At 51.6% G+C, this 13,528-nt stretch overlaps 1 protein-coding gene across 1 annotated transcript in view; it reads right to left on the bottom strand.

Moving 5' to 3' along the window:
• Rptor (regulatory associated protein of MTOR complex 1) overlaps window positions 1–13,528 on the bottom strand; it is a 298,025-nt gene that overhangs the window by 83,375 nt on the left and 201,122 nt on the right. Inside the window, exons 10-12 of the mRNA XM_051159180.1 lie at window positions 8,483–8,558; window positions 3,163–3,264; window positions 3–86 (exon numbers count right to left, since the gene is read on the bottom strand). Of these exons, the coding sequence (XP_051015137.1) occupies window positions 3–86; window positions 3,163–3,264; window positions 8,483–8,558 (262 nt within the window). The remainder of the gene's footprint in view (window positions 1–2; window positions 87–3,162; window positions 3,265–8,482; window positions 8,559–13,528) is intronic.

Genomic DNA, 13,528 nt, shown 5'->3' with positions numbered 1-13,528 from the left:
ACCAAGCTCACCGCCCAAGGACCCAAGTCCAAAAAGCGTCCCAGCAAGTCCAAGGCCCTCAGCCGGTGCACCTGGCTTAGCAGCACCTAGAAAAGCAAGAAAGATATTGAACCACAACAAGATGACACTTGATTGCCACCCCTCTAAGAAAGCTCCGGTGAGAGCTGGTGGCCCCAGAGGGGTCTGACAGCTCAATGGCTCCTTTTGCTAGCTGGGCTGCCTCCTGTACAATCCATGCTTTAGACAGTCAGTGCACATGTTGCATAGACATACACGCAGGCAGAACACTCAGATACATACATACATAAATAAATAGTTTCTTAAAGTTAAAAAATAACTGTGAAGCAAACTCCTTATCACAGATGACAGCAAAGGGACAGGCTCTGCCTCCTGTTCATCATGGAGTGTGGGACTCAACAGCAAACGAGACTGCACAGACTCTAGGTGGTGCACGGCCTGTCAAGGCAATCCATGTTTGCCTCATGCACTGGGTACAAACAGTGCTCAGGCTTTTTGCTTGAGACAAGAAACTGAGGATCTGGGGGGGAAGGCCCCCCTTCAAGCAGGTGACCCAGGAACTTCTGAGGGCAGCACCATCATGGAGTACAGGGTGGACATGTGGTGGTACGCGGTCACTGTCCTAACTGCTGACAACAGCCTGGCATTTTTAGGCCCAGACTATATTTGAAATAAGAGGCCCCGATAGCAAACACGCTTGAGGTGAAATGCCTGTGATCCGCAGCAGTGAGACCATTCTTGCCTTTCTGGTTTGATGTCCATTTTCTTTCTTCTTCTGTCTGGGTGCTCTGTCCAACTGCCCCCTGAGGAGGGGAAGCCAGTCATGGAGTGTCCCAGGTAGACCCCCACAAAACCAGAAAGGCCCACACTCTTTGGGATTGCTTCTTGAAAGGTGATGGTGGCCACAGATGTCAGCAGCCACAAGTTGGAAGACATAGCAGCTGAAAAACATTCTCTCTTCTTTCTGATGTCATTTTTAACAGGCTGGCTGGGAGAGCTCAGTCCATGTTACTGTTTGATGGGGCAGCAACTCAACAGAGCCCAGTGGGCCCTCTCGGTGCACCTACCAACCATCAGTAAATGCCTCTGTTACTGGGTGGGAAAATTCACTACGGCTCACAGGAGTAGCCGGGGCCTGGAAAGAGATCCCTGCCAGCTGTAGTAAGATGCTTCCTCCCTTTCTAACAGAGCCGGTCCAGGCTTTGGCAGCAATAAGGGTTTTCAGGACACAGTGATGAAGGCCAGATGGGCCTTGTGGAACTGCACCTAGCGCTCCTGCCTTCCTTCAGTCTTTCCTTCTCTCTTCCCTAGCTTCAGGCATCGGGCTCACCCTGAGTCAGACTGGGCTGGGGAGACAGAGCCTTACACGAGGTAGAGGCCTGCTGCTTACATCTGCCTGGGAGATCACATGGAAAGTGCCTCATGTTCTTTTCACAGCTAGTGCTCTATGTTTTGGCATCAGGCTGGCTCTAGAGGTCTTCTCTTTCCCTGAGAGTGTGGGTTGTAAATGGAACATGAAAAATAAAGTCGATAAAAGCCATTTACAAAAGGACTGCTTGCCAGACCCCAAAGAACTGGATTAGCATTCCTGTCGCTGCAGCCCTGCTGTGGGGAGGACCAGCTTTACTCTGCTGTGCTGCCGCAATAAGAGGCAAGCTGAAGAGAGAGCCAAGTGGTGACCCAGGTGACCTGGAGAACCCCCAGTGCTGCTGCCACTTATGAAATCACGTGGGTACCTCCCCTCTGCAGGCTCTGGCCTACTGTTGCTATTTTGTTTTGAAAACATTTGCTTATAGTTTACAGCTACCCAGCAATCCCAGGATGGTCTTCAAACTAATCTAGACATATGTAAGAGGAACAGGGATAATTATTTTCATAATGTCAGGAAAATAGTAGCAATAAAATCACCTCCCGTTTGCCCCATGGTCACTCTTTAAAGGCCCCCACCTCAGCAGGAACAGGCTATTGCTAACATTTCCTGTCTGTGTGCGCTCTTCCTTCTTGCCTCCTGTTTTGCTGCTTGGGATTCCGGGGGCTCTAGGTGGGGAGACACCCACGTTCTAAAATAGGTGAATCAACCCCCCACTGCCCCCCTGGACTGCAAGGCTGGCTGTCCTGAGGTAGAAATCGGGTGTGGCGCACTGTGTGCTATGGGGTAGAGACTTTTGCACGGCAGGTGCTCTGAGCACTTTGCCCAGAAGATGGATGGCTGTCCATCAGAGTGAAGGGAGCAAGGCAATGTCCTTGGCCAGGTGGAAATCAGACCCATGGCCCATTTTATAGAGAAAAGTAATTTGATAATTGCTGTGGGGAGTGGTGGCCCCTGGCAAGTTCTGTACCTCCCACTGGGAGGGCAGCCTGTCCTCTACTCCTCCAGGGATGTGCAATGGCTTCTTACCTTCCAAGATGGTGCCCCTCTCATGGTTTCCACAGCTTCTCCCTGAGCTCAACCACCCCACAACTTGAGAAAGAATATTTTCTGGCTTCTACAATAAGTTATGAATCCTTAGTGTCTGACAGGGTTAGTGGTGCCAGAGTAAAAGGTCTTTTCTTATTCACAACCCCCCTCACCAGCTTCTCTCACAACCACACATTTAATCCACTATTCATATCCCTGTCCCATGCCATTTCAGTAACCAAAAGTCAGCAGCAATAAAGGGGTCCCCCACACCCAGACCAGTTTGCTCATGAATTACAGCACACGCGGAAGGTACTGTTTCTTAGAGGACCACAGCAAAGGAGGGTTGCTGTGCCACGCTGGTGCTGGTCAGGAGAATGAATGCTGTTAGGATTTGCTTGGTGGCATCATTCTCTCCTCATGGGACAAATTTACATCTCATGTCCTTCCAAAAAGGAGGTGGCGATGCCAACAGTCTGTACCACAGTGAAGCTCACTGGCAGCAGCACCGAATCAATTCCTGACGTGTAAGCAGGAGGAGTACGGAGTGGTGATCTATCCCAATTCATATTTAATTGGCGGAGGAAGAAGGGAATTCAATGGCTTTGCCAGGAAAAGGCCACGGGGAGTAAGTAAGCATCTACTGACTTCAGATCAGATGAGAGGCGCTGATGCACCATCTGCCTGAAGCCCAGCACTTCGTCCATGGGACAGGTGCCTAGTCAGGCCTGTGGGAAGCAACTGACCTGGAGGACAATGGGCAGCTGCTCCGGGGGGCTCCTGTTCTCCACACCCATTGTGAGCCACACCTGGAATGCCGTCAGCTGCTCAGCAAAGAATGGGCTGTGCTGTGGGGAAAGCACACGGTCTGGTTAGGGAGGCAGGCTTCTTCACAGCACCCTCACTCCTCAGTTCTCACAGGACAGTGATCGCGAAGGGCAGACTGGAGGGAACAGGTCTTACAGTCTGTCAACAGCCTGAACTGGAGAGAGAGGAAGTCTGAAGCTTGGATATGTTCCTGTCAGTAAGCAGGAGGCTGTGACAGGAGGAAGCCTGGGTGCACACTATGCATGTGGTGTCTACCACGCCCTCCAGGAAAGACACACACATGGGCAGTTAGTCTGGCCAGAGACACGAATCTACAACAGATTTCAAATCTTGTTTTTTAAAGATTTACTTCTCTCTCTCTCTCTCTCTCTCTCTCTCTCTCTCTCTCTCTCTCTCTCTCTGTGTGTGTGTGTGTGTGTGTGTGTGTGTGTGTGAGAGCAAGAGAGCGCGAGCGTGCGCAAACGCCCATGAGCGAGTGCACCGCTGGCAGCCGTGAGCCACCCAATGCGAGTACTGGGAATTGGACTCAAGCCTTGTGCGAGAGCAGCAGACCTATTTGCAAGAACGCTAGGCCATCTTAGCACAGAGCCAGCATTTCTTTCCTATTACTGCTATTATTATTTGGAGAGACAGGGTCCCTCTGGAGCTCACCATCTTCCCTCTTCAGCGTCCTGAGAGCTGAGATTACAGGTGTGCACCACTACATTTGGCCTGGTTATTTTTGGAAGCTCTGGAGAAAGGACCTAGGACTGAGTTGGGCCTCTAGAGGCCAAAGAGACAGGTAGAATGTCCCAAAAAACTGTGAAGGGAATAGTCTTGGAGAGAAAGCAGGATTATCTGGGCTTTGTAAGGCAGACCAGTGATGTCCTCAGCAATGCTGAGTGTGACTTGAATCAAGCAGGACTCAGGTTATGACCCAGCTGTGGTCACTTCAGGGACACAGAGGCCATCCCAAACACTCACATCTGTCTTGGATACAGCAAAGCATGGCTAGAGAGGAGAAGGACAGAGGGGGCTCCAGTGCAGACTCACTGTGGAAGGAGGCAGCTGCCCAGGGGAAAAGAGGCATGCGTTGTGCATGGAGGGAAAGGAGACCAAGATGGGCAATTAGAGTTGGGAGGGCAGTGAAATACGGAAGCTGATGGAAAAGGAGCGGGCAAGGGACTGAGAATGGGGTGAGGGCACTGTGGGAAGGCTGGCGCTGCAGGGAGGGCAGGGCAAAGCATGCTGCAAGGCAACCAATGCTTAGATGGCCATGAGAAGTTCCAGGCTTCCTCGATTGCTTTGTTCTGAGGGGAACAAGGTTTTGAGATGACTCCAGTAAGCTGTAGGCCAACCATCATATAAGGATATGAATTCAGTCAAGTGGACATACAGATCAACACATATACAAATAAAAACCATAATTTAGCTGTGTTGATTCGACAATTAGAAGTTTCAGTATTACAGATATCAGCACTCCCCAGCTGAATGTAGGATTCTCCACAAACTCAGTAATAGGTAGAAGGTTCTAGATGGCTAAGAGGTTAAGAGCACTTGCTGTTCTTCTAGATGTCCTGAGTTCAATTCCCAGCAACCACCTATGATGAGATCTGGTGCCCTCTTCTGGTGTTCAGGCATACATGCAGGCAGAACACTCTGTACATAATAAATAAACCTTAAATAAATAAATAAATAAATAAATGAACAAGTGACCATAATAGTCACACAGAAGCACAAAGGGTCAAAAGTAACTGATGCAAATTTGGAAAAGGATGAAGCTGGCGGACAGACTAGCAGCTTCAGCAACACGTGTAAATGTTTAGTGTTGCAGGGTGTTTGATCCCATTGTGAGCCTGAGATTGTGAACTGTAAAACCCTGTTTTTTGTTTGGTGTGGCTCAGCCCTAGCACACATCTTTAATCCAGGAGCTTTCTGTTTACTGTAAACAGGCAATTATACTGTGGCTCAGCCCTTACACACACCTTTAATCCAAGAGCTTTCTGTACATAGGATTTGATAAAATTAACCCTAGGTCAAGAGGCGGAGCAAGAAACCAGCTGACAGGATTAAGTAGCTGGGTATTTGAGAGAAGGGTATTTAAGAAAGCATGTACAAGAAGAGAGGGCTTTTGAGCTTTGACCTAGCAAGCTCTTTGGCTTTTAGTCTTTTGGCTTTTCTTCCTGGGCTGTCAGCTGAGCTAGTGAGCTTTTTGTTTTTTTCCCTCTGAGATGTGAGCTGAGGAGGGAAGTCAGCTGGGTGCTTTCTCTGCCTCTCTTGAGATAGCAGGTTTTCCTCTCAGCAACTGGCTCCTGAGTCTTTATTGGTTAAATCCAACATTTGGAATATTCATTCTTTAGAACAGTTTAGAATCAAAACTGTGTCCCTGGTGTGGACAAAGTGCCAATGGAACAGAGAAGAGAAGCTAGAAGCAGCTCACGCAGATGGTCACCAGGTCCAATGAGATGACACTCAGAGCAGATGTCACATGGGCAGCAAACACTTCTGCTCCCGGCACACCTCCCATGCAGGGACTATGGATGGGTGGCTAAGCTGCGAAACACGAGCTACGCACAAATCTGGAGGGGAAGACAGAGGTATTTGGGGGTCTTGCCTCAGGTAAGTCGGGATGGCTTTGGACAAGGCAACCAAGGCCCTAGTCATTAAAAATTTTTACTAAATAGGAATTTGTTCAACAAAAGATGTCTGCTGAACAAGAAAAAAAAAAAAAAGGTAAAAATATGAAAATGCAGCCTGCAGAGTAAGAGATATTCACAGTGAGACAGAGGACGCTGACAGAGCCACATTAGCTCAGCACAAAGACATATGAAGATAGACCTCCCAGAAGACAGGAACCCACGTTCTGCTAGCCTGCCGGCGGGGGCACATGCTATCACTCAGTTCATGGAGCCAGACCCTGCACAGTAGGAGGTATGAACCAAAGACGGTGTGGACAGCTATCCAGTAGCATCTACTAAACACCCATGCAGTTTGGTGCTGTCTTACCAGCACCCCAGCAAACAGCCAGTACTGTGCTCCCCAAGCACACACAGGAGTCAGCATCACCCAGGGACCGTGTCAGTGGGATTGTCTGTAGTGAGCTCAAAACTTAGGGGTCAGTGTGGGGAGAGTACTTCCCCTGAAGCCCAGAAATGACGGTAAATATCTTTTTTTAAAATAAAAGATTTATTTATTATGTATACAGTGTTCTGCCTGCATGTGCACATCAGAAGATGACACCAGATCTCTTTGTAGATGGTTGTGAGCCACCATATGGTTGCTGGGAATTGAACTCATGACCTTTGGAAGAGCAGCCAATGCTCTTAGCCTCTGAGCCATAGACAGCGTTTCTCTGTGTGGCTCAGCTCACAGTGATCTGCCTGCCTCTGCCTCCCTGACTGCGCCACTGAGCCTGGCTGAAGGTAAATATCTTAGTGCCATGTACAATAGGATGACTGGCTTCCCTCTGCCTCAGGCTGCGCAGTCCCTGGGCCAGCGAGCACTAACTGTGAGGACCACAAATTGACCATTCTGGAGGCTGCTGACACTATCACTCTTTCTATGCAAAGGGCTTATGGGCATATCAAAAGAATACTATTAGCCAGATACAGTGGCACACGCCTATAATCCCAGCACTGAGGGAGGCAAAGGCAGGCAGATCTTGTGAGTTTGAGGCCAGCCTGATCTACAAAGTGAGTCCAGGAGAGCCAAGGCTACACAGAGAAACTCTGTCTCTAACCCCCAACTCCCACGCCAGAAAAGTTAAGTACTGTTTGTGGAAGTAGCCAGACACAGAGAGCACACGCTATAGAGCATTCAGGCACGGCAACACACACACACACACACACACACACACACACACACACACACACACACACACACACACACACACGCTGCAGGCACAGGAGGACGCTGCATGAAAACTAACACTAGAACTCAGTCATGGCAGTATGGCTGCTGGCTCTAGAGTCCTTCCAACTTTGCTGGAGGCTTGAAAGTTTCTATAATAAAATGTTATCGCCCTCTCCCCAAACATGCAACGAAGAGCAGAGCAATATTGACAAAGGAGATCAAGAGACCCTGATGTCTCACCCTCAGGGCACATCTAGGGAGCCAGCATAGCCTACACAGCTAGAGTGCCCTGTGCTAGTGTGACTCTGCAGCAGGATGCTGACATGCTGAAGAACACGTCCAAGTTGGGGACAGAGTCCCTCCAGGCTACAGGCTCTCTGCTCCTGGCTCACTTGTCAGTGGGCAGTTTTCCCTGGGCAGTGACCTATATGAGGGCCTATCGTAAGTGTAGATTCTGTCCTTAGCAACTTAGGGTATTAACTCATTCAGGCATCACACAACCCTTGAAGTCTACGTTTCCCCAAATCCAGGCTGGCTGGGTTAGTGCACACCTTGTAACCCAGCACTCAGAAGGCAGAGGCAGGCATGCCTCTGTAAGTGCAAGGCCAGCCTGGTCTACATAGTGAGTTCCAGGACAGCCAGGGCTATGTAGAAAGAGCCTGTCTCAAGCAGCAGCAGCAGCATCAGCAGCAGCAGCAGCAGCATCAGCAGCAAAATGAGTAAAGCAAAGCTCAGGGTGGTTGTTTCACTGATCCACAGAACGCACACTGCCTGGCTCTTGGTCTTGAAGTCCAATGGCCTCTTGAGTAGTGTGAGGTGGACCCTATGTTGTTGGCAGCCTATCTCTCACCCTCACAGGCCTTATGTCATCTCAGCTTCATGAATGTGTTGGGCCTACTTCTGTGTTCCCCATTTCTAACTGGTGCTGTGAACTGTGTTCCTGAGGTTGAGGACAGGGATTTAGTCAGACCTGGTGGGTGTAATGTTTCACAAAAGAAAAAAGCAAGGGGGTTCTCAGAGGCTGCAAGGAAGGTGCTGGACAGTGCCTCCCACTTGTACATGCCACAGGCAAACCAGGTACAGCCAATACAGCTGCTCAGCTTCTACTTGCAATGTCTGGGCTGAGACGTACCTCCAAGCACCAGAAGACCCATAAGCTAACTGGGAGAGGGGGGAGGCTGAATAAAGAAAGCTGATTTATGACAGTGACAGACAGACACATCAGGGCCAAGAAAGCCTTTAAAAGTCAACCATTTCAAAACCTAATGAGTCTCTCTGGCTGGCCTGATCTGTTAGCTGCATCTTTTTTCCATATAGGTGAACTAAATCCCTGACACCCAGAATTCTAGGTATTCCATCAAGACGCACAGGATGTCCGGGGAGGGGCTCTCTGAAGGGGGGACTCACCCTGAAGGCAGTGCCCTCCTCAATGATGGTTGGCAGCTGAGAGAGGCAAATGTCCACAGCAAGGTCCCAGGCCTGCCTGGGGAGAGAGCAGAAGGCACCGCAAGGTTAGGGAAGCAGCCCTGGAGTGAGGCCTTCACAGGCTGACCACAGGGCCAGGGGACAGCAGCCTTCAGGACAAGTGGCTGGCTCAGAGGTCTCCAGAGCTGAGAAGCTGGCACCCAGGAAGTCTAGAGGGACGTGATGTGGGTGGCTGCTGTGATGTACTCTACCTGCCTACGGTGGCTCCTGACTCTGTCATGACCCTCCCTAACACACAACCTGCTGCTTCAAGTGGCTGGGGTTCCTGTGGTGGCTGACTGGGTGGTCGGCCTGGCTGTGGACCTGCTACCCAGAAAGCCAGGGCATGTCAGTGTGCTCCACCCTGCGTGTTAGACGGCTAGGCCCCAGCATCCTGTTGTCTGCATGGCTGGGACCTGGCCTTGGCCCAGGAGGCTAGAGCTGTGTGGGTGTCCCTGTGGCAGGTAGGCTTGCCCATCTCAGTCTCTCATGGCGCGAGGCACTACTCAGCACGCTGACTGAGCTGGCGTGCCCTTGACAACACATCTGGTGCTCGGCAGACAGCGCTGCCTGCAGCCCCGGCAGGTGGACGCCCACTCCCTGCTCCAGCTTCCAGCCCGTCTCCGGACTACTCTTCTGGAGCTCTGAAGCTCAGAGCGCAGGATGATTTATGCAGCTTCATAAGCACTTCCTCTTACATAATGGGGGGACACAGGGACTCCGTGTCTGGGAGCAGGCTGGCTGCACTTACGTAAGGCTCTCTGCCAGGTGCCCCTCCCCTCAGGCTTCTGCTGAAGGGCCGAGAAGAGGACAGCAGCACTGTGGGCTACACAGGCAGAGAGTTCAAAAGCCTGGGCATGTAACTGAATATAATTTTATTGATTTCTTATAGTTTTAAACTTTGAATCATTTTCAGACTTAGAGGAAAGACCGACAGCACAGCTTCCCCATGGATGTGGAGCCAAGTAAACACCTGTGAACACTCACCATCTGGTGCTATTGCTCTCCCCTGAGTTACGTGGTTACCACACATCTGTCTTTCTGAGGTGCTCAGAGAAGGGGTACCCTTGCTCACACAGGCAGGTACCACAGCCCCCAGTTCAGACTGACCAGGTCCTCCAGTTCCTCTGTGCACAGCTTCAGGAATCCAGACCCACTCTGGTTCCCTGAAAGCATCACAAAGCTGCTCCAGAGCTGGCCCACCTGATATGTAGGCAGACCCTCTCGCTGGCCCGCCTGATATGTAGGCAGACCCTCTCACTGGCCCGCCTGATATGTAGGCAGACCCTCTCACTGGCCCGCCTGATATGTAGGCAGACCCTCTCGCTGGCCCGCCTGATATGTAGGCAGACCCTCTCGCTGGCCCGCCTGGTGCGCCTGATGTGTAGGCAGACCCTCTCGCTGGTGGAGAGGCCTCCTCCAGCTTACACAGAGCTTCAGGGAACGCCGGGGCCTATGGGCCTCGCGAGGCCTAACTTGCTGTTCGTCCCTCTTTACCGAGGTACTGATACTTTTATTTTCCCTATGACCAAACACCTGACAGAAGCGTTTTTTGGGAAAGAAGGATTTATTTTGGTCCACAGTTTGGCGTTTTCCATCTATCTGCAACAACTAGCCATGTGGAAAATAGAGTGGACCAGTGGCTGGAGGCCGAAGCAGTGTGTCCACATTGGGCCCCAGGAGCCCTTACTCACTCATCCCTGCCACAGTTCCTGCAACAGCACCACTGCCTACACTGTGCAAACAGCACGGAGTGGCTATACAAGCAACTCAGGAACATGGCTTTCCAGTCCTAACCCCTTAATGGGTGTGGCACAGAAAATGCTGTCTCTTCTAACCATCCTTTCGGACAAGAAGCAGCTCTCCCTGGTCCTCACTTCTAGCACCTCAGGTGGCTGCTTCCCCAGGGATGGCGTGTGTCTCCCTCAGTTTGTCTTCCTGTGTGTGCGCTGAAGCATGGCGGTCTTCACTCTCCCTCAGTGACACCCTCAAGTGCCATTTAAAGCAGACTCTCACCTTCCTTGGTGACTCCTGAGCCTAGTTCCATCACTGGACCAGTAGCCATGTCTGAAATACACCAATACTTTGCAGCCAGTTTCTGAAGTCCGAAGCTCAGCCACAGTTTACTAGGCACCCCTCAAACCCTGGCCCCTTCTGTTCCTCCTCCTGGGCCTCTGTGGCTACAAGAGTGCCGCAACAACAGGCCCCACCCTCACCCCATTCTGCCCGCCTTTGCTGACATCATCAGCACTCAGGGCTCCTGCTGTACTGCACCATCAGAAGGGGACAGGCCTGGTGGCCCTGACTCCGAGTGCCAGGCACTTGTGGGTGCCTATGCAGGTCTTTAACATGGCCGCTCCGCAGACTGGGGTTATAAGTCTTCATGGGCCCTGTCTCTTCGGGAGCAAGCTTTACTATTTGTGAAGTAAAACTCCATCCCCATGGGACCTTGAGATAAGAAAAAGGCCTCGGCTGAATTATAGACAGTCAGAGAGGCACAGCCCTTGACAGGAACTGCAGGCGGAAGCTCTGTGCAGCCACATGCGCTGACTTCTCTCATTCTGCAACAGCAGTCTCTTCTCCCTGGTAAGTTCCGGGGAGACTCAAAGAGATCTGTTATTTCTACTTAGACTAATGAGACTGCATGCTGGGAGGCAAGGGGGCACATTTTCTCTATGTCTTAATAAAGTATCAAGACAAGAATGGAAACATTTAAAATTCAAAAGGACAGATTTAAGATGAAACTAAGTTCCTCCTTTTGTGTCCCATCCCCTAATGGAGCCCCTTCTGTACACCCTGCCCCCCCCCCACAACCCTCACTCCCATGCACACTGTCCCCCCTGCCCACAACCCTCACTCCCACACACACTGTCCCTCCCTGCCCACAACCCTCTCTCTGATGCACACTGCCCCCCCTGCCCACAACCCTCACTCCCATGCACACTGCCCCCCCTGCCCACAACCCTCACTCCCATGCACACTGCCCCCCCTGCCCACAACCCTCACTCCCACGCACACTGTCCCCCCTGCCCACGACCCTCACTCCCATGCACACTGCCCCCCCTGCCCACAACCCTCACTCCCACGCACACTGACCCCCTGCCCACAACCCTCCCTCCCACGCACACTGTCCCCCCTGCCCACGACCCTCCCTCCCGTGCACACTGACCCCCTGCCCACAACCCTCCCTCCCGCGCACACTATCCTCCCCTCCCGCCTCTCCCCGCCCACAACCCTCATTCCCAGGCAGCCCTTCCCTGCTGACAGAATTAAGAGGCAATCAGGAGATAATCAAAAGTGGCTCCAACTTTGGGCAGTAAATAGCTCCCAGATGCTCAATAAACCCCCCACCGCAGGCGAATGGGTGCTTGACAGCATCAGGGGAGACATCTACTCTTTGTTGAGATAGAAGCAAAGTCAATTATTGCAATTAAACTCTATAAAGATGGCTTGAATTTAATCAAATGAAAACTTTCAATTTCAGGAGTTAGAAGGGAAGAAGTTAAGGGGGAGGCGAGGTAGGAAGAAGACTGCGTGTCTGCAGCCAGCTGACAGCACTAGCTGGAGCCCAGTCAGGGTGCAGAGAGGTAAGACGCAAACATCCATGTGCTGAGGCTCAGCAGCCATGCTGCCGTGCCATCACAATCCCAGGCACATTTGACCCTGTTTGGCATGGCTGCCTCCACCTCTGGGAGAACTGAGGCTACCACACAGTTCCTTTGACAGGAAATTGGCTCCAGGTTTTTTCACTTGTGTGAAAGGCTTGATGGAGACTGATGAAAGCCAACAAAGGGGGTGTGGCTTAAGGCGAAGGCACAGTGCAGAGTAGCTGTGGGGGATAGAGAGAAGAAAAGGCCTGTTCAAGACACCAAAGAGAAGAAAACCTGTTAAGAACATCCAAGGCCACTGGCAGACAAGCTCTAAGACAGCTCCAGTCCCTCAGACCTGTTACCAGCTCACTGGGCTGAGATGGGACCAGGAGAGGCACTCTCACAAGTGCAGAGCATGCTGCGCAACCTCAGCACCCTCTCTGGGCATTTCCCATTAAACTCTAAGGTTATGTAACAATCTCACCCTTAGCACAACATCTGCCCTCTGATGAGCACAAACATCAGTTGATTAAAGCTGCCTGCATCTCCTCAGCTACAATTCAGCCAAATTTATAAAGTCTTAATTTGGGATTCTCAGCTATGGACAAGTGAAAAAGCAGTCTATAAAATCCCATGACAGCAGCTGTGCTGCACACCAGTTCTCTCTGTAGTGCCCAAGCACACCATCTTTCCACATGTCACCAGGGCACAACATCTCTCCCTGTGTCAGCCGGGCATACCAGCTCTGTGTCACCTGGGCATACCATCTCTCCCTGTGTTACCAGGGCACACCATCTATCTCTCCCTGTGTCACAGGGCACACCAGCTCTCCCTGTGTTACCAGGGCACACCATCTATCTCTCCCTGTGTCACAGGGCACACCAGCTCTCCCTGTGTCACCAGGGCACACCATCTATCTCTCCCTGTGTCACCTGGGCACACCAGTTCTCTCTGTGTCACCAGGGCACCCTAGCTCTCCCTGTGTTACCTGGGCACACCAGTTCTCTCTGTGTCACCAGGGCACCCTAGCTCTCCCTGTGTTACCTGGGCACACCAGTTCTCTGTGTCACCAGGGCACACCAGTTCTCTCTGTGTCACCAGGGCACACTAGCTCTCCCTGGGTCACCTGGGCACACCAGCTCTCTCTGTGTCACCTAGGGAGGAGCAGAGGTTGGGAAGAGTAAGGGGTGTCTGCACTGGCTCCCTCAGGGAGGTTCTGTAGACTCTGACAGAGATAAGCAGGGCTGAGGTGATGGGGGCAGGCTGGAGGGGAGAGGATGAGTGCAGCTGATCTGAATTAGGCTTCCCCTACACGACAAGGAGTGGGGAGCTTTCTAAGCTGCTTGCTGAGTCACCACCAGGAAGAGCCTGGGTTTTCAGGAAACTGGCCTAGGATGGC

This window comes from Acomys russatus, chromosome 16 (genome assembly GCF_903995435.1).
Source record: "Acomys russatus chromosome 16, mAcoRus1.1, whole genome shotgun sequence".
Taxonomy (NCBI): Eukaryota; Metazoa; Chordata; class Mammalia; order Rodentia; family Muridae; genus Acomys; species Acomys russatus.
This window is presented reverse-complemented; position numbering and strand designations above follow the sequence as displayed.